Source organism: Dermatophagoides pteronyssinus, unplaced genomic scaffold (assembly GCF_027571235.1).
Source record: "Dermatophagoides pteronyssinus isolate colony J.1.1.1.1 unplaced genomic scaffold, Derpt_VIB-CSIC_2022.12 sq0013, whole genome shotgun sequence".
NCBI lineage: Eukaryota > Metazoa > Arthropoda > Arachnida > Sarcoptiformes > Pyroglyphidae > Dermatophagoides > Dermatophagoides pteronyssinus.
The window spans coordinates 70458-95058 of NW_027461537.1; the positions used below are offsets into that span (position 1 = coordinate 70458).

At 31.0% G+C, this 24601-nt stretch overlaps 6 protein-coding genes across 6 annotated transcripts; 2 read left to right on the top strand and 4 right to left on the bottom strand.

Annotated features, from left to right (window-relative positions):
- The first annotated feature begins 1062 nt into the window (after nt 1-1062).
- On the top strand, nt 1063-8888 carry DIP2 (disco-interacting protein 2). The gene is made up of 11 exons (XM_027340377.2): nt 1063-1436; nt 2521-2640; nt 2725-2802; nt 2911-3966; nt 4051-5323; nt 5394-5533; nt 5604-7228; nt 7296-7661; nt 7722-7896; nt 7952-8075; nt 8146-8888. Exons 1-11 carry the CDS (start codon nt 1352-1354, stop codon nt 8396-8398), a joined length of 5295 nt encoding a protein of 1764 aa, XP_027196178.2. The 5' UTR covers nt 1063-1351; the 3' UTR covers nt 8399-8888.
- A 59-nt stretch (nt 8889-8947) lies between these two features.
- Nucleotides 8948-12715, bottom strand: ChT (choline transporter). Its single transcript, XM_027340427.2, has 6 exons — nt 12148-12715; nt 11673-12085; nt 11320-11599; nt 11029-11246; nt 10842-10959; nt 8948-10776 (listed from the first exon to the last, which is right to left on the bottom strand). Exons 1-6 carry the CDS (start codon nt 12326-12328, stop codon nt 10034-10036), a joined length of 1953 nt encoding a protein of 650 aa, XP_027196228.1. The 5' UTR covers nt 12329-12715; the 3' UTR covers nt 8948-10033.
- A 1604-nt stretch (nt 12716-14319) lies between these two features.
- On the bottom strand, nt 14320-18458 carry p115 (General vesicular transport factor p115). Its single transcript, XM_027340527.2, has 6 exons — nt 18141-18458; nt 17155-18081; nt 16852-17095; nt 16353-16797; nt 15120-16290; nt 14320-15053 (listed from the first exon to the last, which is right to left on the bottom strand). Exons 1-6 carry the CDS (start codon nt 18225-18227, stop codon nt 14493-14495), a joined length of 3435 nt encoding a protein of 1144 aa, XP_027196328.2. The 5' UTR covers nt 18228-18458; the 3' UTR covers nt 14320-14492.
- Nucleotides 18459-18523: 65 nt separating this feature from the next.
- qm (geranylgeranyl pyrophosphate synthase quemao) lies at nt 18524-19981 on the top strand. The gene is made up of 6 exons (XM_027340531.2): nt 18524-18689; nt 18788-18853; nt 18913-18998; nt 19070-19487; nt 19543-19645; nt 19709-19981. Exons 1-6 carry the CDS (start codon nt 18651-18653, stop codon nt 19897-19899), a joined length of 903 nt encoding a protein of 300 aa, XP_027196332.1. The 5' UTR covers nt 18524-18650; the 3' UTR covers nt 19900-19981.
- wus (TM2 and DnaJ domain-containing protein wurst) lies at nt 19895-21311 on the bottom strand. The gene has a single exon (XM_027340529.2). The coding sequence runs from the start codon at nt 21067-21069 to the stop codon at nt 20002-20004; it is 1068 nt and encodes a 355-aa protein (XP_027196330.1). The 5' UTR covers nt 21070-21311; the 3' UTR covers nt 19895-20001.
- Nucleotides 21312-21346: 35 nt separating this feature from the next.
- LOC113790823 (juvenile hormone esterase-like) lies at nt 21347-24368 on the bottom strand. The gene is made up of 5 exons (XM_027340528.2): nt 23752-24368; nt 22847-23693; nt 22516-22781; nt 22047-22456; nt 21347-21938 (listed from the first exon to the last, which is right to left on the bottom strand). The coding sequence occupies exons 1-5, from the start codon at nt 24049-24051 to the stop codon at nt 21440-21442; spliced, it is 2322 nt and encodes a 773-aa protein (XP_027196329.2). The 5' UTR covers nt 24052-24368; the 3' UTR covers nt 21347-21439.
- Nucleotides 24369-24601: the final 233 nt, after the last annotated feature.

Below are 24601 nucleotides of genomic sequence, written 5' to 3' on the forward strand. Positions count from 1 at the left end.
TTGAATTTTTCTTTTCAAAACAAGGTGTGTTTTGAAATTGAAATTTGAAAGAAAAAAAACAATTTTTCTCGGTGAAAATCCAGACAAACCAAAAATCATCGAACCAAAAAGAACGATTTTTTTGTCAAAAAAAGAAAAAAAAACATTCGAATAATTGAAAAAAATTTCATCTATTTACACCTAGATGGCACCTTGAGTATCCAGTATTTTGCACTTTTTATTATTTCATCTCTGAGTCATATAATCATCATCATCATCATCAACAACAACTGCAGTGTGAAGACACAGTTATGGTCTTGGTTTGGTACCCTCTCTCTTCTTCTTTTTCTTCTTCGTTTCTGGTGTCCACTGTTTTGTTGATTGAATAACGAAAAAAAGATTGTTTCATCATCGGTCAAAAACAAAATTTTAAAGTTTCATAACATCCACATTGCTCAATGTTAAATTTTTTTGATTGATTTTGTAATCAGAAACAGAAAAGTATCGGGTGGGTGGATATCATCACCACCATCGTTTGCGATCATTGACCAATTTGATTGTTTTGTTTTGTTTTTTTTTCGTTCACTGTTTTCCGGGGTATGTTTTGGAAAGATTTATTTTTTCCAATGTTCTTTTTTTTGCATTCATTTATGGTTGTTTTTCTGGTGCAGAAACCTATTTGCTTTTAATCAGTTTTCAGTTTTTTTTAAATGTTTGGTTGAATCATTTTATCACAAATTCGTAAATAACTTTACAGATTTTTTTTCACTCCCATTTTTTTCACTCGATTATCTTATCAATTTTAAAATCAATTATTCGATTGATGATTTATGTCAACCAGTGTTAAAAAATTTATAATTTTTCATTGTATTTTTGTCTAATGAATTATCTTTTTTTTTGATAAAGTTCCCCTCATTTTTTTAGCCAGAATCGTCATCGATTAGCCAGAAATAAACGCCCAATCAAAATTTGTTCCAAATTAAATCGTAATATACATTCCATCTAACAACAACAGCATTGATTTTGGAAATTGAAAACATCCTTTCATCATTAATAGTCTTTCATTGAAATTGATTAATCAAAAATTTTTTTTACATCATCAATTGGTGTCGTTATACAACAACAAAATATGTTTGAAAACTCAATCTTTTCATCTTTAAATCCGAATTGAATCAATAAAAAAACCACGACAACAACAAAACCAGTCATGAAGAATCATTGAATGTTTTTTGCTTTGGTTGATTCTTACCACAAATTAAAAGCCACACATTTTATCAACAAACAAATTGTGTTGGCTATTCTCAAATTACAAAAATTTTTTTTTCGTATCAAATCAAAATCAATCAAATAAAGTGATCAATTACAAAAAAAAATGGCTGATTTAGGTATCGATATCAATAAATTACCAACCGAAACACGAACAAAATTGGCTGAATTAGAGTTGGAATTATCTGAAGGTAAGCGTTTTTTACATTCCATTCTTTATAATCATTTTTTCTCTCATAAAACTTGAAAACAACAAAACAAAAAGAAAGGGATTTTTTTTCTTGATTACGAAATTTCCTTCGATTGATTGATTGATTAATTCGAATTCACAATTGAAAAAAAATTTCGAATCTTTAAAGTGATGGACAACAACATCTTTCATCCTGATAGTGTAATCGATTATCATATTTTCTAACCAATTATGAGTAGAAAGAGAAAGAATTTCCTGCATAATTGAAATTTTATTTCATTTTTTTTCAAAAAGAATTTTTCATTTAAATATTTTCCTTTTCAAATGTGCAGAAAAAAATACTTTCCAAACCGAAAATATCATTTGGTTTTTATTTTCCAAATATTTATTTTTGGTTTTTTTTGTTTCAACAACTAACGGGTGTTTGTGTGTGTTTACGTTTTCCTAATAGGAATGTTTCATATTTAGATTTTTTTTTTTGTTTACACATATTGATGATGTAGTGATCCGATAATGATTACTTTTTTGTTTTTGCTTAATAAAATGTACCATATGTATGTGACCACCCAGTATTTGATTTCAATTTGTAAGCAAACAAAGAAGAAGAAGCAAAAAATAATTCCAAAATAATTTACTGCTAAATGGTACACACACACACATATGGTACCCAGATGGATGAGATTTATTTACAACAGTATTTTATTTATAATAATCATCACATCTGTAAATGAATTGAAACGACATAGAATCAATCTTTCAAATCATAAAGTCGAAAAAATATTTTTTCCCGTTTGTTTTATTTGTCATTTAGAGTGTAGATATTTTTTTTTGTTGTGTTTGTCGTTTATTTGTTGTGAAATATTGAAAATGGAAATGAATTTTCATTATCATCATCATTGTAAACTTCCAGATTACAATGAAGATGATGATAATAATGTTCGAATGTTCAGATCAAAATATTTATTAGAAAATTTTAATTATTTGAATGATGATAATGGTTTGTTAATGAGAGAAAAAATGAAATTCTTTTCTGTTTTTTTCCATTTAAATTTGATTTTGATAATTTTTTTTTGCTGAAAAATTAGGTGACATTACTCAAAAAGGATATGAAAAGAAACGTTTTCGATTGTTGGCACCATTTTTTAATCAACAACAACAACAACAACAATCTCAACAACAACAGCTAAAACAACAACAACAATCCGGTAAGTTCAATTTTTTGTTTTCTTTTTGAAAGAAAATTATTTTCAATATTTTAATTTTGATTATAATGTGGTGAATGAATGAAGGAGCTGCTAGTCCATCAACACGTGCCAAACGACGTGCACATCGTCGTGTCACTCGCCATGAAAGCCGTTATCATTCGGGTATAACAAGACAAAAAAAATTCCTTTTCATTTTTTTTCAAAACTAATAATCTATTTCATTGACATTGTTTTTGTTTAATTTATTCGGGAAAAAATTTTTTTCCATAGAAATTCGACAAGAAGCTGTACAACAAGCTTTAGCTGCAATGCAAAACAAACCAAAACCATCGATGCCAATGCCATCAAAACGTACATCGGCCGTAATGGCTACCGGTCATCATCATCGTAATTATCCACAAATGCAACATTCACCAAATCGTCGTCGTCCAATTGATTCAAGAAGACAGCCACCACCACCAATGACAGATTCATCAACCGATGATGATGATGATGATAGTATTCTGAATGAAAGTAGTAGTACAGCATCTGAAAGAGAAAAACGTGGCATAGGTATTGGCCGTCATGGATCAAAATATCGTGGACCATCATTTATGGCTATTGATCAATCATTACCAAATTCATCGGATACATCAACACATTCCTCACCTGCTCATGAACGATCTAATAATCATCATCATAATCATCATCATCAACATCGATATTCACAACATCAACAACAACAACAGCAACCTGCTTTACTGCCGCGTGTAATTGGTATGCACGAACATTCATCATCACCATCGACAAGAATCGGTATTGGTACACCAGATTCATCATCAAAACATAACCGAAAATCACATATACAATCACAGCCATTACCACCACCGCCAACAATGTTTAAGAATCCAAGTCCAACTAATATTATGGAACAGCAGCCAAAACAACAACAACAATCCTCATCATTAAATCAGGCATATAGACCACAATCACAACATCATCCAATAGGATCATCATCATCAGCTGGTGGATATCGTATGAATGGATCACAATCACAACAAACACATTTACATTCAATACCACCGGCACCTGCCGAATATGCTAATGATAATGATGATAGTAGTAATAATAAAGTAGAAATACCACCCGTTAGACCAGAAAGAGTTAGCTCAAAAATATCTGATGTAAATCATTTAGCTGATATTCTACAGAATTTATCACCAAGTGGAACATCATCAATAAATCAGCTTCCTGGGTTATTACCCGATGTAACGAATACAAATTCATCATCATCATTGATGATGATGTTAAATAATAATAACCAAATTGATGATAATCAAAGCTTCGGTATGATGATATTTTTTTTTCTAAAAAACTTACCCGCTTATTCTAAATCAAATTTTTCCATTTTATTTTTTGAAATTAATACAGAGGATTATGAAATTGATTCCGGTACTTGTACAACAAAATGGAAAGTATCGACAAAAATTCAACAATTATTAAATACATTAAAAAGACCAAAACGACGTCCATTACCTGAATTTTATGTTGATGATGAAACTGATTTGGAAATAGCTGCCAATCAAGTTGATCCATCTGCACCTAAACCCGAAGGGAATACAATGTTACCATCGATTGGAGAGCAATTAATGGTACCACCTGGTCTTCCTCGTACACTTGAAGCAGCATTAAATCGTTATGGCACTTCAACAATGAAAGCACCGGCCATCACTGTATTGGATACGAATGGAAAAATATCACCTTCTTTGACATATGGAAAATTATATAATCGATCTCGTAAAATTGCTTATAATCTGCTTAACAAAATTGGCCAAAAAGGTGAATTGAATATACGAACGGGTGATCGCGTGGCTTTAGTGTTTCCAAATAGTGATCCAATCGGATTTATTTGTGCCTTTTATGGCTGTTTAACTGCCGGTGTTATACCGGTTGCTATTGAAGTACCATTAAGTCGTCGTGATGCAGGATCACAACAAATTGGTTTTCTTTTGGGTAGCTGTAATGTAACGTATGCATTGACATCGGAAGCTTGTTTCAAAGGACTGCCGAAAACAGCGACTGGGGAAATACATACTTTTAAAGGATGGCCAAGAATTTCATGGCTAATAACGGATAATCTTACGAAGCCACCAAAAGAATGGCAACCACCAGCAAGAATATCTGAAGATTCATCTGCCTATATTGAATATACATCCGATAAAGATGGTGCCGTCAAAGGTGTCTGTATATCACGTAATGCAATGATTTCACATTGTCGTGCATTGACTGGTGCATGTGGATATTCCGAAAGCGAAGTTATGGTTTGCGTTTTAGATTTCAAACGTGAAGTTGGTCTATGGCATGCTGTACAGGCTAGTATATTAAATGGAATGCATGTTATATTCATTCCATATGCATTGATGAAGATCAATCCAGCTATGTGGATGTTGATGATTACTAAATTTAAAGCATCAATTGCTCTTTGCAAATCACGTGATCTACATTGGGGTCTATTGGCTAGTAAAGATCATAAAGATATTAATCTTAGCTCATTACGAATGTTATTGGTTGCCGATGGAGCTAATCCTTGGTCTTTATCATCATGTGATCAATTTTTTTCCGTATTTCATAGCCGTGGATTACGTGTTGAAGCTTTATGCCCATGTGCTACATCACCAGAAGCAATGACAATCTCGATTCGAAGGTAGGTTTTTTTTAAAAAAATTGATATAAATCTTTTAAAATTTATTACCTTGTTATTGAAAAATAATTAGACCTGGCCGTACTGGTGTTGGTGCTACCGGACGTGGTGTATTATCAATGTCTGCTTTAAGCTATGGTGTCATTCGTGTTGATAATGAAAATTCATTGACATCATTAACATTACAGGATTGTGGCCATGTATTACCTGGAAGTATGTATTTTATTTATTTCTTGTTTGTTGCAATTTAATCATTTCCTATATCAATATATTATAATTACAGCTATTGCAGCCGTTGTTAAAATGAATGGTCTGCCACATTTATGTAAGACCGATGAAGTGGGTGAAATATGTCTTAGTACAACATCGGCCGGCAGTTGTTATCTAGGATTACAGGGCTTAACGAATAGTGTATTCAAAATGCAACCATTCAATTCGGATGGTCGTCCATTTAGTGAACAAACATTTGTTCGTACTGGTCTGCTTGGATTTATGGGTCCAGGAGCATTAGTATTTGTTTGTGGTACACGTGATGGTGTAATGCAAGTTAGTGGACGAAAACATAACACTGATGATCTCATTGCAACCGTATTGGCTGTTGAACCAATGAAATTTGTCTATCGTGGTCGTATTGCAATATTTTCAATCAAAGTTCTTCGTGATGAACGTATTTGTGTCGTTGCCGAACAACGGCCTGATTGTACGGAAGATGAAAGTTTTCAATGGATGAGTCGTGTAATACAAGCTGTGGATAGTATACATCAAGTTGGAATTTATTGTCTCGCATTAGTACCACCAAATTGTCTTCCAAAAACTCCTTTAGGTGGCATACATTTGGCTGAAGTAAAAAGAAAATTTACCGAAGGTAGCCTACATCCGGTCAATGTATTAATGTGTCCGCATACATGTGTAACGAATCTTCCAAAACCACGAGAAGTACATGGAGAAATTGGACCAGCATCAGTTATGGTTGGCAATATTGTTCAAGGTGTAAGATTAGCCGTAGCACAAGGTCGTGATATCATGGATGATGGTGATAGTAATCATGATCTACGAAAACAGAATTTTATAACCGATGTTTTGAAATCACGTTCAATTACTACACCAGATCATATACTATTTACATTATTAAATTCTAAAAATATGGAAGTAGCAACTTTATCCTGTTCACAATTATATAAACGAGCTGAACGTATTGCTTGTTTATTGTTGGAACGTGGGAAACCAAATACAGGTGATCATGTTGCTCTCATATATTCACCGGGAATCGATCTGATATGTGCATTCTATGGATGTTTATTAGTCGGTGTTGTTCCAGTGACCATAAGGCCACCACATCCACAAAATCTTCAAACTACATTGCCAACAGTTCGAATGATAGCAAATGTATCCAAATCATCATTGATATTATCAACTGGGCCGGTTATAAAATTATTAAAATCAAAAGAAGCAAATAATGTTGTTGAGATTAAATCCTGGCCACCAACATTGGATACAGATGATCTACCTAAACGAAAATTGAATCAACCTTATAAAGCACCAACACCTGAAATGATTGCTTATCTGGATTTCAGTGTCAGCACTACCGGTATGTTGGCCGGTATAAAAATTTCACATGCTGGTCTTACATCTTTGTGTCGAAGTATGAAAATTGCTTGCGAATTATATGCATCACGTCATATTGCTTTATGTTTGGATCCATATTGTGGTCTTGGTTTTGTCCTTTGGTGTATTAGCAGTGTTTACTCAGGTCATCATACAATCCTAATACCACCATCCGAAGTGGAATTGAATCCAGCCGTTTGGTTAACGGCTGTTAGCCAGTTTAAAGTTCGTGATACATTCTGTTCATATGGTGTTATGGAATTATGTACTAAAGGTCTTGGATCTTCGATACAACAACTTAAAGTAAGTTATAATGTCTTCATATATTAATCGATCAATAATGGTTTTATTTTTCTATTTCCATTATTAGCAACGAGGAATTAATTTAAGCTGTGTACGAACATGTGTTATCGTTGCCGAAGAACGACCTCGTGTTAGTCTCACTTCATCATTTACAAAATTATTTCATAGTCTTGGACTTTCAGGTCGATCTGTATCGACATCATTTGGATGTCGTGCAAATATTGCTCTTTGTTTACAAGGTGCATCATCACCAGATCCAACAACTGTTTATGTTGATACTCGAGCTTTACGTAATGATCGTGTTACATTAGTTGAACGTGGTGCACCGCACAGTGTTTGTCTGATGGAATCGGGTAAATTATTACCCGGTGTTAAAGTGATTATTGCCAATCCGGATACTAAAGGACATTGTGGAGATTCAAATCTGGGAGAGGTAAGTTGAATTTAGATTTTAAGAAGTGTGGAATTTAATTTGACAAAAAAATCTTTTCAGATTTGGGTTCAATCACCACATAATTCAAGTGGATTTTTTGCCGTTTTCGGTGATGAAAATATGCACAATGAACATTTCAATGCAAAATTGAGTACAGGTGATACAGCACAAACATATGCACGTACTGGTTATTTGGGATTTTTACGACGAACCGAATCGGTTCAAGCAGATGGAGGTAAGTGATTTGCTCATCTTTCAACAAGATTAATCAAAGCAAATATTTGTTGTAGAATTACATGATGCTGTCTTTGTTGTTGGATCATTGGATGAGACTATTACTTTGCGTGGATTACGTTATCATCCGATCGATATTGAAAATAGTGTAATGCGATCACATAAAAAAATTTCTGAATGGTAAGCTATTCATTTTATTATCATAGAAAATTATTTCACAATTAATCATTCAAATCGAATCAATTATTAGCGCCGTATTTACATGGTCAAATTTACTAGTCGTTGTAGTCGAATTGGATGGTAACGAAAATGAAGCATTAGATTTGGTACCAATGGTTACGAATGTTATATTGGAAGAACATCATTTAATTGTTGGTGTTGTTGTGGTCGTCGATCCAGGTGTTGTACCAATCAATTCACGTGGTGAAAAACAACGAATGCATCTAAGAGATGGATTTTTAGCCGATCAATTAGATCCAATCTATGTTGCATATAATATGTGATGACATGATTGACATTCCTCTTGAAACGCTCGAAATTGATGATCGATTTTGTTCTCAACAAAGTCGATCGATCGATCTATCAATAGCAAATGAATTCTCAATCAAATTTTATTATTATTATTTTTTTCCACTACAAACACAATAATTTAGTTGAATTTTTTTTTGAAAATTTTTTTCTTCGTACTTTTTTTTCGAAATGAGCCAATAGTGAACACATACAATATACAATTGATTGATTCACACTAACATTTTTTTTTCATCATAATGAAACTTGAACGAAACCAAAATAATAAAAAAAATTGTGCAACCAAATAACAATGATGAAAACATCACACACAAACATATATACACTTTACTGTACAAGTTTTACAATTACGTTTTTAATATAGTTTTTTTTTATATAAATGAGTTCTGAAATGTATCATATATTTAATATTGAAAATGATTAAAAATATCATTTTGAAGAGAATTAAAGAATCAAAAAATAGAATCGTCTTTGATTTAGTTTTTACTTTCGGAAAAGATTATTAAATTTTATTTAAGATTTTATTTAAGATTTTAAAGCTTCAAATTTTTTTTTGTAATATAATTAATAATCGATTGTTGTTGTTGTCAATTCCGATACAATTTCTTCTTTTTGAAAACATTATTAGATTATTAATGTATTGAAAACAATAATGGCAAAGAAAAAAAAACGTGACTAAAATTTTTAATGATAATAACCATATTGATTTGTTGATTTTGACATCCAAAAAAAGTGACAAATCAATTCAAATTCACCAAAAAAAAAAACAAAAGTACAGGGGCGGAATGATTGTTTTTAGAATAAATCAGGTAATTTAGCCCAAAATGAGAAAAAGGAAAAAAAAACAGGAGAAAATTTCACAACCTTTGTTTCCAACATAATATATGATCAAAAGTAATATAATTAGATGATTGATTGATATAATTAATGTTTTGTTTTTGTTTTTTCACTTTTGAAAAAAGAATAAGCAACAAATTTAAATGAATGAATGAAGATCAATTCTCAATCACAACCATTGTTATCGTCGAATTAATAAAAATTGAAAAATAAATTTTTTTACGTCTAAATTCTATTTGATTTAAATCAAGAATGAATGTTATGATATGATAGTGTGTGTGTGTGTGTGTGGTGGGAAATTAAGTATTCGATGGTACTAAAGATGATCGTCGTCGTCGTCGAAACAAACTTTCCGGGCCATATTGTGGACATTATTAATATATGGCTAATAACAAAGTAGACCCGAAAAGTGATGATAGGTGTATGGTTTTCGTGTATGAATGGCTATATAAATCTATATGAAAATTATATAATGATTCGATTTCATTTTTGTTCACAACCTCGATAAATATCACTGGGGAAAGCAATGGAAAAAAAAATTCTCTTGTAAATAATATCGATAGATATGTAGATGTATGGTTTTTGAAATGTGAATCATATAAAAAAATAAAACTTAAAACAGTTTTTTTGTTTGTTTTTGTTTTGCATTGACGATTTCGATTAATTATTCTGGCTGAAAATAAAACTTTAAACTCTGATTTGATTGTTGATTGTGTGATTGATTAATTTGTTGTGTGTGGACAATTGATGATGAATGATTAAATTTTTTTTTTTTAAAGTTTAGTAATAACAACCTGACCCGAATTAATCGATTCCATATTGGGCATTTGTTTTGCTTCATTTGAACAGCTAATTGAATGTTGTCTACGAAATGATTCCATCACTTGATTCGATAATTTTGGAGGCTTATCATAATCAATAGATGATGTAATCGATTTACGTTCACGTATCAATCGTTCTTCGGCCAATGGTTTTGTTGATTGATTGATTGTTGTTTTATTCAATAATTTTTCACTACTATTACCACCACTGATATTATTATTATTATTATTATTACCAGTCGGATCATCTTCACCAGTATCCAAAGCTTGATTAACACGACCATTCATTTCAGATGTTTGATAATAAAATACTTGTGATGCACTCAATACGGTCATTTCTTCATGTGGCTCATGGACAACATGTACATCATCCGGTATATTGATGACACAATGAAAAATATCAAATTCCGGTGGTAACCAACCGGATTCGAATATACGTTTGGATAATGACGAAACAGAGAGCAATGTGATTAAACTTGATAACATTGCAAATGTTCGAAATGGAAATAACTGACCATCAATTTCATCATACCATGGATATTTAATAAATGGTGGTAGATTTAGGATATCCTCACCGCCAAGTGCCCTAAGCAAAAATCCAACTATATAAGCAGCTAATGAACCATAAGTATTACAATATTCTTTATAATGAACTACACAGACTAATTGTGGAAACAGAATTACATAGACTAAATCTGATATGAAAAAAAAATTTTTTGAAAACAATCAGTTAAAATCTTTATATTTTTTTGCAACATACCGGATGAAAGATACCACAGTCCATAGATTGATTTAACTGTAATGGCCATTGTGGTGGCTACACAACCAACCACAATAATTGATATTTTCATTACGAATATTACTTCATGTTCGGATGCCTATGAATTTTTAATAAAAAAATGATTGATAATTATTGAATATAATTTAAATGAAAATTCATTTCATACATTTTGTCGAATCATTAATTTATAAATATTACGAGCAAACATTGAACTGGCACTCAATAATGATGAATCAGATGATGACATAACAGCGGCACTAACTGCTCCCAAACCAAAAAATGATATAAATGGCGGTGTTAAATACTGTAATACTAATGGTAAAACCAGTGATTGATGATCTTTATCTAATGGAACTGGCCCTTTGAAATCAGTTTCATTCCATGCTGTTTGGTAATGGAAAAAAAATCAACGAGGAATCGTCATAAAGAATTTTTGAAGATCAGAAAATGAACGAACCTGTAACACGAGCAACAGCTCCAATAATAATTGGCGGTATAGCCATTATAACGCAGCCGAATGCAGCTACATAAGATAGAAGTTGTGCTTTTGCACCGGATTTTGATGATAAAACTCTTTGAAAATAAACTTGCCATGGTACACCACCCAATATTAACAACAAGAATAGATCCATATATTGGGCAAATTGATAACCATGCAGGATACCAAACCAATCATTATGTTCTGTTGACATACTTTTGACAGCTGGATGTGCAATACTGAATGGTATACAAAGCCACTATATTGATTAAAATGGAAAAAAAATTTGAATAAATAATGAATATAAATTGCAAACAAAATATGATAAATACCAGGCCAATGAATATGCAAAATAATTGTATGACATCGGTATAGGCAACCGAATATAATCCTCCGAACAATGTATAGATCAAAGCAATGGCTGCCGATAATATGATCGATGTATTATTATCAATATCGATAATAACGCTGACTGTAGCACCCAATGCAGCCAATATGGCTGCTGACCAGAAAATCTCACCACATAATGCAGGCAAGAATAATAGACCACCCATACGTGAACCAAGAACCTCTTGAAATGGATCCAACATTGTTACATAGCCTTGTTCACGCATTTTTGTTGCAAAAAAGAAACCACCAACAACTAAACTCATTGCATAACCAACTGGTGCCTGACACCAAATGATACCGGAACTATACAATGCTTCGGCCGTTCCATTGATATAGCCACCGCCAACCCAGGTTGCTAAAAATTAGAAAATTAGAAATTCCAATCATCAATGTTTTAAAAAAGTTTAATCAATGTACCTGTCATGGTAAAAATACCAACAAATACTCCTATATTACGGCCTGCCAGCATAACCTCTTCGGTTTCAAATTCATCACCTTCACCATCAGTTTTTTTCTTACGTCCAGCCCAAATACCGACAATCAAAATAATAATATAGAATATGACTACCGAAAAAATGCCCGCAATATTGACAGTCATGTTTGATTGGATTTGTTGGTTGATTGTTTTCGATAATAATAAATTGAAGGATTGAATTGTTGACTTTATAACGAGTGCGAATGAAAAAATAAATAAATAAATTAAAATTCCGAATATTGATTGATTGACAGATTGTCTTGTGGAATATGATTAATAATCGAAAAAAATATTAATGATGACAATAATAATAACGACAACAATCACCCCAACGAAGACTGGTTCTTTTCGATGGGAAATTGCGCGTACGACTTTTAATTAATTTGATCATGTAATGTTATTATTATCGTTGTTGTAAATTTAATCAGAATTTTATGATGTCTGACTTTAGTTGTTTCAATGTAAAATTATCATTATGATTAATTTAATTTGTTTCCAAAATTGAATAATGATACAATAATAATATTCGAATGAATGAAAGATAATAATGAATAATGAATAAGCTTATCTTGAAATTCAATGATGAATGGAATTTTTTCTCTGGATTGAATTGTAATCACAACCTTGATTTTCATGAAATTTTTAAATGTTGACAAAATTCTGATTTTTTAATTACTAATGTTGATTAATTGATTATTTCATCATAATAACATCGGTTATCAAGTTGACGATTGGCAAATATCATATAGATTGATAATCGACCAAAGCCGATTATGATTTTGTTGTCGTTGTTGATGATGATCCTTATGATTGTAATAGGCCATGTTATTTGTTGTGATTCTAGCTAAAAATTTCTATATCCACACACACCAAATTCACAACAAATTGATTTTTCAATTTAAAAAAATCGGAAATGAAGAAAAAAACTTGAATAAACTTGAAGTAACAATGAGAAAATGAAGAAAGAAAGAAAGAAATTTTTTTTCGGAAATACACAACCAGATTTGAATATTTGTTGGAACAACCAAATCAACAAGGCAAACAATTGAAAAATGTTTCAAACAACCAAACTAAATTGGAAATTTTGAAAAAGAAAAACAATTTTCAATTGAATCGAAACCAAATAAAAAATATTCCGAATAACAAAAAAAAATGAAGAAAAAACTAAAAAGAGAATACAATAACAACAACAACAACACAGAAATTATGATTCGACAGTGACACAAACAAATCACCAATCGATCTGATGGCATTCATTTCATCCATCTATTTTATTATCATTTTCATTTTTTTTGGAACTCAATGAGGAGATTACCATTCGTTTTTTCTATAGAAAATTTTTTATTTCAAGTTCGTACCTAAACTACCATCTATCTATATATGGCTCATCAAGCTAAAATTGTTCTATATATACCATCAAGACTTAGAAAGATTCACTTACAGACTTATATTCTACACTCAACAGAAAAAAAATTGATCGTTCATTTGAAGAAAATTCTTGTTTCATGTTCCAACCTCAAAATTCAATAAATTATTTGACATATGCGCGATCACATCCGCGCGTTTTCATCCAGTTAGTCGTTTGTATTTTTTTCCATCATTGTTTCTTTCTGAAATTCAAAATACATTCATATTATATGGATATGAATGATCAACAAAAAAAAAAAAAGAAGATGGAGATAGTAAAAAGTTTCCAAAAAAACCATTTATATTATATAGATTCTATAGAAGAAAGAATTCAAGGCTGTAATGATTTTTTTGTGTTTTGTTTTCACTTTTTCGTTCCCTCTCATATTTTTTTTTCTTCTTCCTCTCTTAAGTACCTTATTTATAATAACATCAATCAAGAAAAAAATGGTTTGCCATCCAAGTCGATACTGAGAAAAAAAAATGAATTAAATAAATTCTATTTGGAAAGACAAAAACAAATCTAATACATATTGTGTGTGTTTGCTAGGTTGGGTTTTACTTTTGTTTCTGACATTTACCATTATCATCATCATCGGATCATTATCATCATTATCTTTCAAATATGAAATGATTGCGTGCGTGCGCACGTGTAATTTTTTTTTTGAACATAAAAATTCAATTTTTAAACCAAAAAAATAAAAACATTAGATAGAAAACAATTTTTTTTTATTTTTTAAAAATAATTTTTCAAATAAATTTAAAGAGAAAGAAAAAAAAATCAGAATCTGCTATAAAATTTGAATATTTAAAAAAAAATCCAATTTTTTTCTTCGATTCACCATAATAAATAAAAGAAAAATTGCAAAGAAATAATAGATTAGGAATGCATTTCCGGATTTGAATGTTGATATAATTGCGGTTGTTGTTGTTGTTGAGTGGATACTGTTACCGTAGCAGTTGTTATTGCCGGTGTAGAATTAATTAGTGGATATTGATTCATTTGTTGTTGTTGTTGTTGTTGTTGATGATGCATATAATGATGATATTGTGGTGGATGACTATACAACGAATAATGATTTTCCTGCATCGGTAACAGACTTATGGTAGGCGCAGGAGCAGCATTCGATGTTTGTAAATTCTGTTGAATTGGATTATCATTCATTGATGATGATGATGATGATGTAGCGGTTACAACTGCGATCGATGTTGTTGTTGTTGATACAGGTTTTTCATTAATCATATTTGATGAATTTGTTGTTGGTAACGATGATGATGATGATGGTATTTTCAATTCATTCATCATATTTTCATATACTGGTTGCATAATAGATTGTTGATAATTTAGATTCGTTGACTCTAATGTATTAGACGATGGTTGTTTTTGAATTTGATTCGATTCCAAAGATTTATTATCGTTGGTAGCTTTGTCATTTAAAACCTTTATATGAGAAAAAAAATTTTCGTCAATCATTTGAATATATTAATATCGATTAATTTTACATACCGATTCTAAGCCTCTATTTTGGAATTCTTTTTCATAATATTGCAATTTCAAATTCTGATCACCGAGTAATGATATTAGAGCTTCTTGTTCTTTTCTTATTGATTCCAATTCTGTACGTAATTTATCTAATTCAACTATATGTACATTATTATCTGACAATTCATTAGTTGTTGTTGGTGGACGATCCGCTTCAGATACATGACGTGATATATCACTGTCCGACACATTTACCTGTGTGGATAATGATTCGGATGAAACAGCCTGTTGTTGTTGTTGTTGATTATAATAAGCATAATAATTTTGTTCCCAGCATTTATATTGATCAATTATTGATAATAATCGTCTATTTTCATTCATCAAATAATCAATCTGTTGATTATCAACAGGATTGATTGATGTACCTGCATTTTCATTCGAGCCCGATTCAATATGTAAATTTGCCATTTGATGATGAACATTATCATTACTAGATTGATAATTATTATCATCATTATTATTGAATTGTGAATAATTTGTTTGACCGGAAAGATAACCAGATTCAGTGATGCCGATAGTGGCCTGATTGCTATAGCTATCATTATTTTGTTGATTACTACTGTTCGTTGCATTACTACCACTAATAGCAACATTCGATGCAAATGATGTTGATGAAATTTCGGCGCTACTAACAATTGGACTAGGATATTGTAAAGATGTTGATGATGTTACTGCAGCCATTGGATCATACATTGTTCTTTGTGCTTTGAGCAATGCTAATTGATCACGTAATTGTTGTATAATGGAATGTTGTTCATTCAATTGTTGTTTAAGAAATTCATTTTCTGCTTTTAATTCCAACGACTGTTTCTTTAACGATGTTAATTGTTCATCTTGTTGTCGAATTAATTCTTTATATTTAATCGATAATTTATGATCATCATTTGATAATGTTGATTCAGGATTTTGATTCGAATCATTTGTGTTTGGTTGTATAATATTTAATATAACAGGTTCTTGCTTCCGAAATAGATTACAAAATTCATAATCAAACAATACGTCTGATGCTTTTTGATAGGCTATCTGTGGTTTCTGAATGGCTTGACTGAATTTTTCATTTTTCGATATTAATGATAATTTATCAATAAATATTTCTCGTCCGATTCGATTAGTTATTAATTGACAAAGGTTATCCCTAAATTAAATTTACATTAAATTTTTTTTCTCATATCAATAAAATAAGTTGCTCTGACTTACTTGGTGAAACTGGGCACAGAATTATCATTATAGCATAAACAAATACCCAATAGAAAGGCACATAAACCTTGAACAATAAGTTCAACATCATCGGATTCGATTAGGCCAACTTGTGATGTTAGATATGGCACATTGGTAGATATTGAGACAAAATTCGCAACAGCAACGGATGAATTGGCAAGCCAAGTGGATAACAACATCAAAAGGCTAACACGTCGTTGATAATGACCACCTTGTTGTAATAAGCTTGAACAATATGCTAATAATGATGTTGGTGGACTATTCTGATCGGTAGCTAATTGAACACGAAGCAGTTGTTCTTTTTGTGTTACATTATCCAATAATGCATATGAAAGAGAAATGGCAACAAACCAATTAGATAAATGATCATAGCTAAAAAATCCACTGCATAATAATTGTCCAGCAGAAACATCAAAATTCGTTACTACACAAAAAAAAATTTTTAAATTCTATCAGATCGACAAACATTTCAACATACTTTCCGATGTAGTGGGCAATAATGTTTCGACAATCTGTGCCTGGCCAAGATCATTTTTATACAGAAAACATTGAAAACAATAAAGAACAGCACATCGTAATTCGAATGGTTGTTTTTCATTGATCATCGACATCAATAAAATAACAATCACCGGTTTAGGTGGTTCAATCGGTGCATTTACACGGCTAAAATAATCCTGATTCTGTTGATTGCCACGGATTACTTCAGCAACACAATTGATTGTCTATCGTGTAAAAATCAAAATAAATTTTTTGATTTCAAATTATAAAATAAAGGTAATACCTCGGTAAGAATTTCGGCTGGAATACCATTGGACATAAGTATGGCGCATAATTTCTGCAATACTTCATTTTGATTCATTACTTTTTGACAGGAACTAGTAACTTGTTGAGGATTTTTAGGCGACACTAATGAACGAATCACTTTGAACATGAGCAATAGATTATTAATTTTTTGTGTATTCCAATTAGTGTCGAATGAAAAATCAAAAAATGGTAATAAACGATTAATGTAGCTTCCTTCTTTGAAAAAATTTTGATTAGAAGTATTCGTTTTCAATAGATTCAACAAAATTGAAAGACAATCTTCGACAATTATGCCACCATCACTATAACCTTCAGATGTAATGATATCTAATATCCGATCGAATGCATTTTCAAATGCAACAATTTTCTGTATATTCGTGTTATTTTTAGTCAAATCAACCAATAATAATAGTGCATCATTACGTATTACTTCACGTGGATCGGATAAAAGATCCATCATACGTGATATACCCATAGGATGTGTAAGAATACAATCTTGACATTCACGAAGTTTATTTCTTAATAAACTATATAATAATTTGATTGTTGGCCAACGAATTTTAAAATCAAATTCACCTAATAAATCCAATACTAATTGAACATTTTCTTTTCGTTTGATAAATATTTCAGTAAATTGAGTGCTTAAATCTTGACTATTTGTAGGTGAATCAGATGAATGAATATTATCTTCTTCATTGCCAATTATATTGATTAATGTTTCCAATGAAAATGCAACGATATCAATATCATTTGAATCATTTTGTAGAACAAACAATAAAGCATCCATAGCTTTGGCTCCAACTTCTAAACGATAAGTTTTGGACAATGATTTCAGTGCACGACATGCATCACGACGATCTTCAAGAAGCGTAGATGTTTCAACACGTTCGACCAATCGTTCCACCTGAATTTGGATTCAATAGTCAATTAAAATTCAAATTAAAAAAAATATCATGATTATACCGTTTCAGCAACATTGGGCTGATCATCAAGAACAGAATTAGATGGTACGCCTACCACGGTTTTCCATCCACTTTTAATATATTCCATTATTATTGATGAAGATAATAATCACAACCACAAATTCTCAGAAAGAAACAGAGTTTTTATTTAACTTTTTCAAAAAAAATCAAATAATTTTCAATAAAAGTATTAGTTGGAAGTAAAAAAAAAGTTAATTTCAATCAAACTTAAAATACGGTTAATCCATTCGATCAATTATAACTTGAATCAGAAAGTTTTTAATTATGTAATTACGGTAAATATAATGTGTGTATATGACCAACACGTCAACAACACAAACATCAACTATTTTGATCCATTTTTTCATGACTATTTCAACTAAATTTGTTATAGCCGGTCCAATTTATTCACAGGAGTTTTTTTTTGACAGAATTTATATTTTTTAAAAATTAAAAATTAAATTTTAAAATTTGATTGATTTTTCAGAAACTGATCTCAAGATTCGATAAAATGAATAAACCCAAAAATTCTATCGATGATGAGAACAAGGTTGGTCGAAATTTATTCTTTTTTTTGAAAACTAAACAGACTTTATAATAATAATGATAATTTTTTTTCAAAATTAACAAATTTTTTTCTTTGTCCAGCTTCTTGAACCATATCATTATATTATGCAATGTAGTGGCAAAAAAATTCGAACCAAACTTATTCAGGTATTTGAGAGTGAGTGTTATTTGAATGATATTCTTTTTTATCATCATCTTTTTTTTAGGCTTTTAATCATTGGTTACAGATTCCTGATGATAAATTAAAAATTATCAACAGTATTATCGAAATGCTTCACAATTCAAGTTTATTGTAAGTTTTTCTTTCAGATTGAACTCGATTACAATTATTATAACCCTTTTTTTCTTTTCTTTTTTCAACAGGATCGATGATATTGAAGATAATGCAACATTACGACGTGGAATACCTGTAGCGCACAATATATTCGGTGTTGCATCAACAATTAATTCAGCCAATTATGTTTATTTTCTTAGTGCCGATAAATTGATTAAAGAATTTCCACAAGATAAAATGCCACAAGCTATTACTATTTTTACTGAACAATTACTTGAGTTACATCGTGGACAGGGAATGGACATTTATTGGCGTGATTCATTTACTTGTCCAACTGAAGAACAATATATTGCCATGATTGAACGAAAAACCGGTGCCTTATTTAGTCTTGGTGTTAAATTGATGCAATTATTTAGTGCCGATCAACGTGATTTTGGCTACTTGATTACATTATTAGGAAAATATTTTCAAATTCGTGATGATTATGCTAATCTTAAATCAGCCACTGTAAGTATTGAGAATTTCTTAATTTTTTTCTTATTTCAAAAAATTATATTTTTAGTATGAAGAAAACAAAAGTTACTGTGAAGATTTGACTGAAGGAAAATTTTCATTTCCCATTATACACGGCATACTTTCCAATCCAAATGATAAAACATTAATCAGTGAGTATTCAGTGTCCATTCATTATTGGTGAAGGATATTTCTAACTATTTTTCATTTTATAGACATTCTACGAAAACGTACGACAAATGTTGAATTGAAAAAATTTGCTGTTGCAAAATTGGAAACTTTCGGTTCGTTTGAATATACAATGGCTACAATGAAAAATTTAAGTGAAAAAGCACGTGAAGAAGTTAATCGTTTAGGTAGTAATGAATATTTACATCAATTATTGGATTATCTGGAAACAATTTGAAAATAAATTTTCTTTATTTTTTTTACAATGATTTTTTTTAATTAAATATATTAAAATTCAATAAATTAAAATTATTTATCAATATATAGTTGATTTTGTGTTTCAGGTAGATTGTTTTCTAAATCTTTTCTGTCGCATACTTGATAGAAGATTATATGCTTCTTGTATGGCCATAAATTTTTCTTGTGCTATTCGTTCATCACCATCAATACGATTTTTATCCGGATGCCATTGACGTGCTAATTTTCTATACATAGCTGTAATATCATCCTGTGTTGATGTTTCATTTAGGCCAAGTATTCGTAAGGCATTTTTTTCACCTTGTGGATCAAGTGCTTCAACAATTTCATTCCATAATCCACTTATACCTTTAGTTAGAATAAAATCCCATAAATTTCGAACAACCATACGAAATTCTAACCATGCTGGACTATTGAAAAAATTACGAACAGCCACACGACATTTAATGATTTCATCATTTTTATCCGTAACCGTACAATTAAAATAAAACCATGATATCCATAATAGTAGATATGCAAACATAGCTAAAGCAACTAGCCATTTACTTGTCGATTTTTGAGGTGTACGACGCCATTGCAATGAATATCGTGTAAATGTTAACGTAGCAAATAATGAAGTGATAAATACTGGATTTAAATTGAACAAATATAGTGGTGCAGTTATGTAGGCAGCCATTAATGGAAATCGAATACTTCCACAATAATGGCCAACATTACCGACAGTATGTACGCCAATAGCAACAGCTGCTGGTACTAGAATTGAATTCAATAATCGAGATATTATATTATCGTTTGAACCGTCCACACTAAACCATTCATGTGGTATGGCACCCATGACCAAATAACCAAGTATATCAGCAACAACAATACTGGCAAAATATCTAACAATTCCAAACGATGGTTTTGATTTATGTCGCATTTTTTCAATTAATTTAGCTAGATAATCAGGATCACGATTAACTTCGGCAATATATTCCGGTAAACGCCATAATTCTCGTATGAGACCAATGCCAAAATAACCACCAAATGATGCACATAATGCAAATGCATGTCGATAACGACCAAGATAGAATTGATGTAGACCAAAAAAACCACCGAATAATAGAAATAAATATGCCAGCCATAAACGTTTACCTTTGTTCGATGCCATTTTATCACAGAATTTTCAATACTTTATAATGAATAATGATTAAATAAAAATCCGAATAAATTTATATTGATGACATCAACTTTAAATAAAAGCTTTGTTTTTGTTTTGTTTTGAATGTTCAAAATGAATGAGGAATATAGTCTGTGTTTATTTGGTTGCGATGCGACCCATTCATCCAATCAATCCACGGTCGACCGGTTCATGGACATTGATAATTGTAATGTGTTCGAATCGATTCCACCTGGCTGAATGATATTTAGATAGGTGTCGTCATCTATTATCATTATGGTCAAGTTTTATTTTAGAGAAAATTATCATGAATTTATTTTGTACAGAAATGAATTTATTTGAACAATTATAAAAAAAAATTTCAATACATTCCCGATGATAATGATGCACGACGTGATGCAAGAACATGTGCTAATGTTTTAGCCGATGTTTGTCCACAATTATACACATGAGATGTTTCAGCCGAAAATGATTGCCGTCGTCGTTGATGAAATAACAATAACATTAGAATGATAATTAAAATGAATAATATTAATGATAAAGCAAGCATCGACCATGCAAATGTTCGTAGTTTTGTCATTGTACTAATACTATTGCTATCCGATTGTAGACTACGACCATTATTATTATTTTTATCAGATGGATGCCATTTTGAATTTGTTTTTGAACGATCAATGATTGATGCCGATGAAATCGATGATGAACTAATTGATGGTAAATAACGTATCCAAAAATGTGTTGCCGAATCATGATATGAATCAACAGGCGATAATTTTTCGTCTATCAAATAGGTAGTTGGCCTTTGTATCGTATATGGTGGCCAAAATGGTGTATCCAAACTTGGTATAAATGGGGCAAATCTACAAGGAAAATACCCGGTAATTAGCAGATGAATGTGTGAACGATAGAGCAAAATAGACGAAAATAAACAACAGGAACAAACAAAAAAACATTCAAATTGAACATACCCATGTTTGGCAAAATCAGTCCACAGAAGTAATAATCGTCGTTGAACTAATGCATCACGATTATCTTGTGGTTTACGTGTTGAAAATTTTAAATTGAATAAATAAAATAATTCATCTCCATGACAGACGGCAACGGATGTTGGATCAAATTCTTGATTATTATTCGATGGCCACCACATTAATCCTTTATCATTATAGCCGATTTGCTGACGATGATTATCCTGTAAAATTAGATTTAACATCGAATTACGTCCTCGATAACCGAATACATATTTATAAGTGATATTTGTGAATGGTAATGAAAGGAAATGATTCATAGCATTAAGATTTTGATTAGACGATGTTGCAGCAGCCGAATATAATCGCAATGTTTCATCAATACAAGATCCATATAAAGCATCGGTACTCATCTTTAAAGATTGAAACAATTGAAAAATTTCAATCATCCATCATTTCGGTTTATACTTACATTTACGAATCTCAAAGCCATTTCTGGATAATTTTTACTATTAAGAAAATTGAAATATTTGAACAAAATATTCTGTTGTATATCGTGTTCATAATTTTTGATTGTTGTTTTAAGCCTATAGGCATTATTTCCAATCATTTCATAGGCAGGATTTTTTCCACCGCCCAACAAAATGGTAGCACGTATAAATCGTGGCAAAAGTTTTTCCTCTAAATATGTTCGTAGATTTCCAACTTGATCACCAATCATCTGTTTGTTTAGTATGACTATGAAAATTTTTTCAAAAACAAAATTAACAAATCGTATCCAACATATAAGAATGAATACATACGTGGATAAAGAAATGACGTTTCATCTTTATTATATCCCATCATTAATGGGATACGTCGATAATGACCTTGACTTATTAATCGTCGTGGTTCATTCGGTACAAGACGTTCATGAGCGATGCCTACTTCTTCAACAACAGGTACGAATTGATGAGGATATTCGCCGAATATTTTTCCTTGTTGTTGTTCTTTGAGTAATACGGTCAATTTTACACGTCGTAAACATTCGATTAATTCGGCATTGCCACGTCGAATTGGACAGCCAATTTTACGACCCAATTCAATGGCAACATTAGCCGGATTATATTCCATTGACCAACTACAAAGTGGTGATCCACTTTGTGCAATTACACGATTAAATAGTCCAGTACTCAATGGAGAAATCAGATGCAATATAGCCGATGATGCACCAGCTCCTTGACCAAATAATGTAACCTGATTTGGATCACCACCGAATGATTCAATATGATCATGAATCCATCGTAATACTAATAATTGATCATAAAGGCCCCAATTACCAATACCATGTTCATCACCAGTGCTTAAAAATCCAAGTACACCAAGACGATAATTAAAAGTAACGACAATAACATCCCAATCCAGTAAATGTTCTGGACCATAAAGAGCTGCATCACCATTTTCAAATGATTCTCCTTGAATATAAACCATAACTGGAAAACGTCTACCAATGGAATTCTGTTGAATATTAGCCAACGGTACAAATACATTCAGATAGAGACAGTCTTCTTGACCATGTGGTAGACCATTGATATCTAATTGTGGACAACATGGTTTATAACCATTAGCTATAATTGTTTTTGGATACCATTTTGGATATGGTATAGGTTTCTAAATTTGTAATGAATTATGAAAAATTTTCAAATTTCACAAGCTAATTAAAATTTACCTTGAAACGTAGATTACTGATTGGAGGTAATGCATATGGAATGCCCATAAAACCGATGGCTCGATTATTAAGATATGTTCGAATTCGAATTCCAGATATCGAACCTAATTCGGTTTGTATTTCAATCATCGACGACGACGACGACGATGATGATGATGATTGACAATTGATCAATTGATCATTATTGGTCAAAAATATAATTAACATTAATAATAAAAATCTTGATAATAATAGAAGAAGAAATGAAGAATCAAAAAATGTAAACATTTTCATTTGAAAAAATTTGAAAATATCAATCATTTCACTGCTATTTCATGATAAATGTTGTTGGAACATTTTTTTTCGTTTGCGGGTTTTTTTTTGGCGAAAAAAAACTGTCACAAAATGGAGAAAATCAACGATTCGTACGAGAAAAAAAGAACGGAGACAAAATGAGAATCGAATGCTAAAACAATCGATGGACTTCCTGAATGAACAATCGATGTTTGTGGCTGGCTGGCTTGTTTTGTTTTGTTTTTCTTTTGCTTTCTCTTCTTTTTCGTTATTTTTGCATCCAAAATTGGTCATAACAAAAATAATTTTACGTTGAAAATTTTCATTTTTTGTTGTTGTTTAATAATGTATGTCAATATTTGATTATCAATCGATTTGTGATTTTTTTTCAGTCGAAAACAATTTGTTGTTGTTTTGGATTGATTCAATAATAATTTATTGCAGAGATTTTTCTCACTATATGACTCAGTTCTGTATGCAAAAACAAAAATGCAACAGGTAGAGAATTGAATACCTTGTTTTTTTTTCCTGATGATAATGGCAAGAAGAAACAAAAAATAAACATACGGGAATTGAA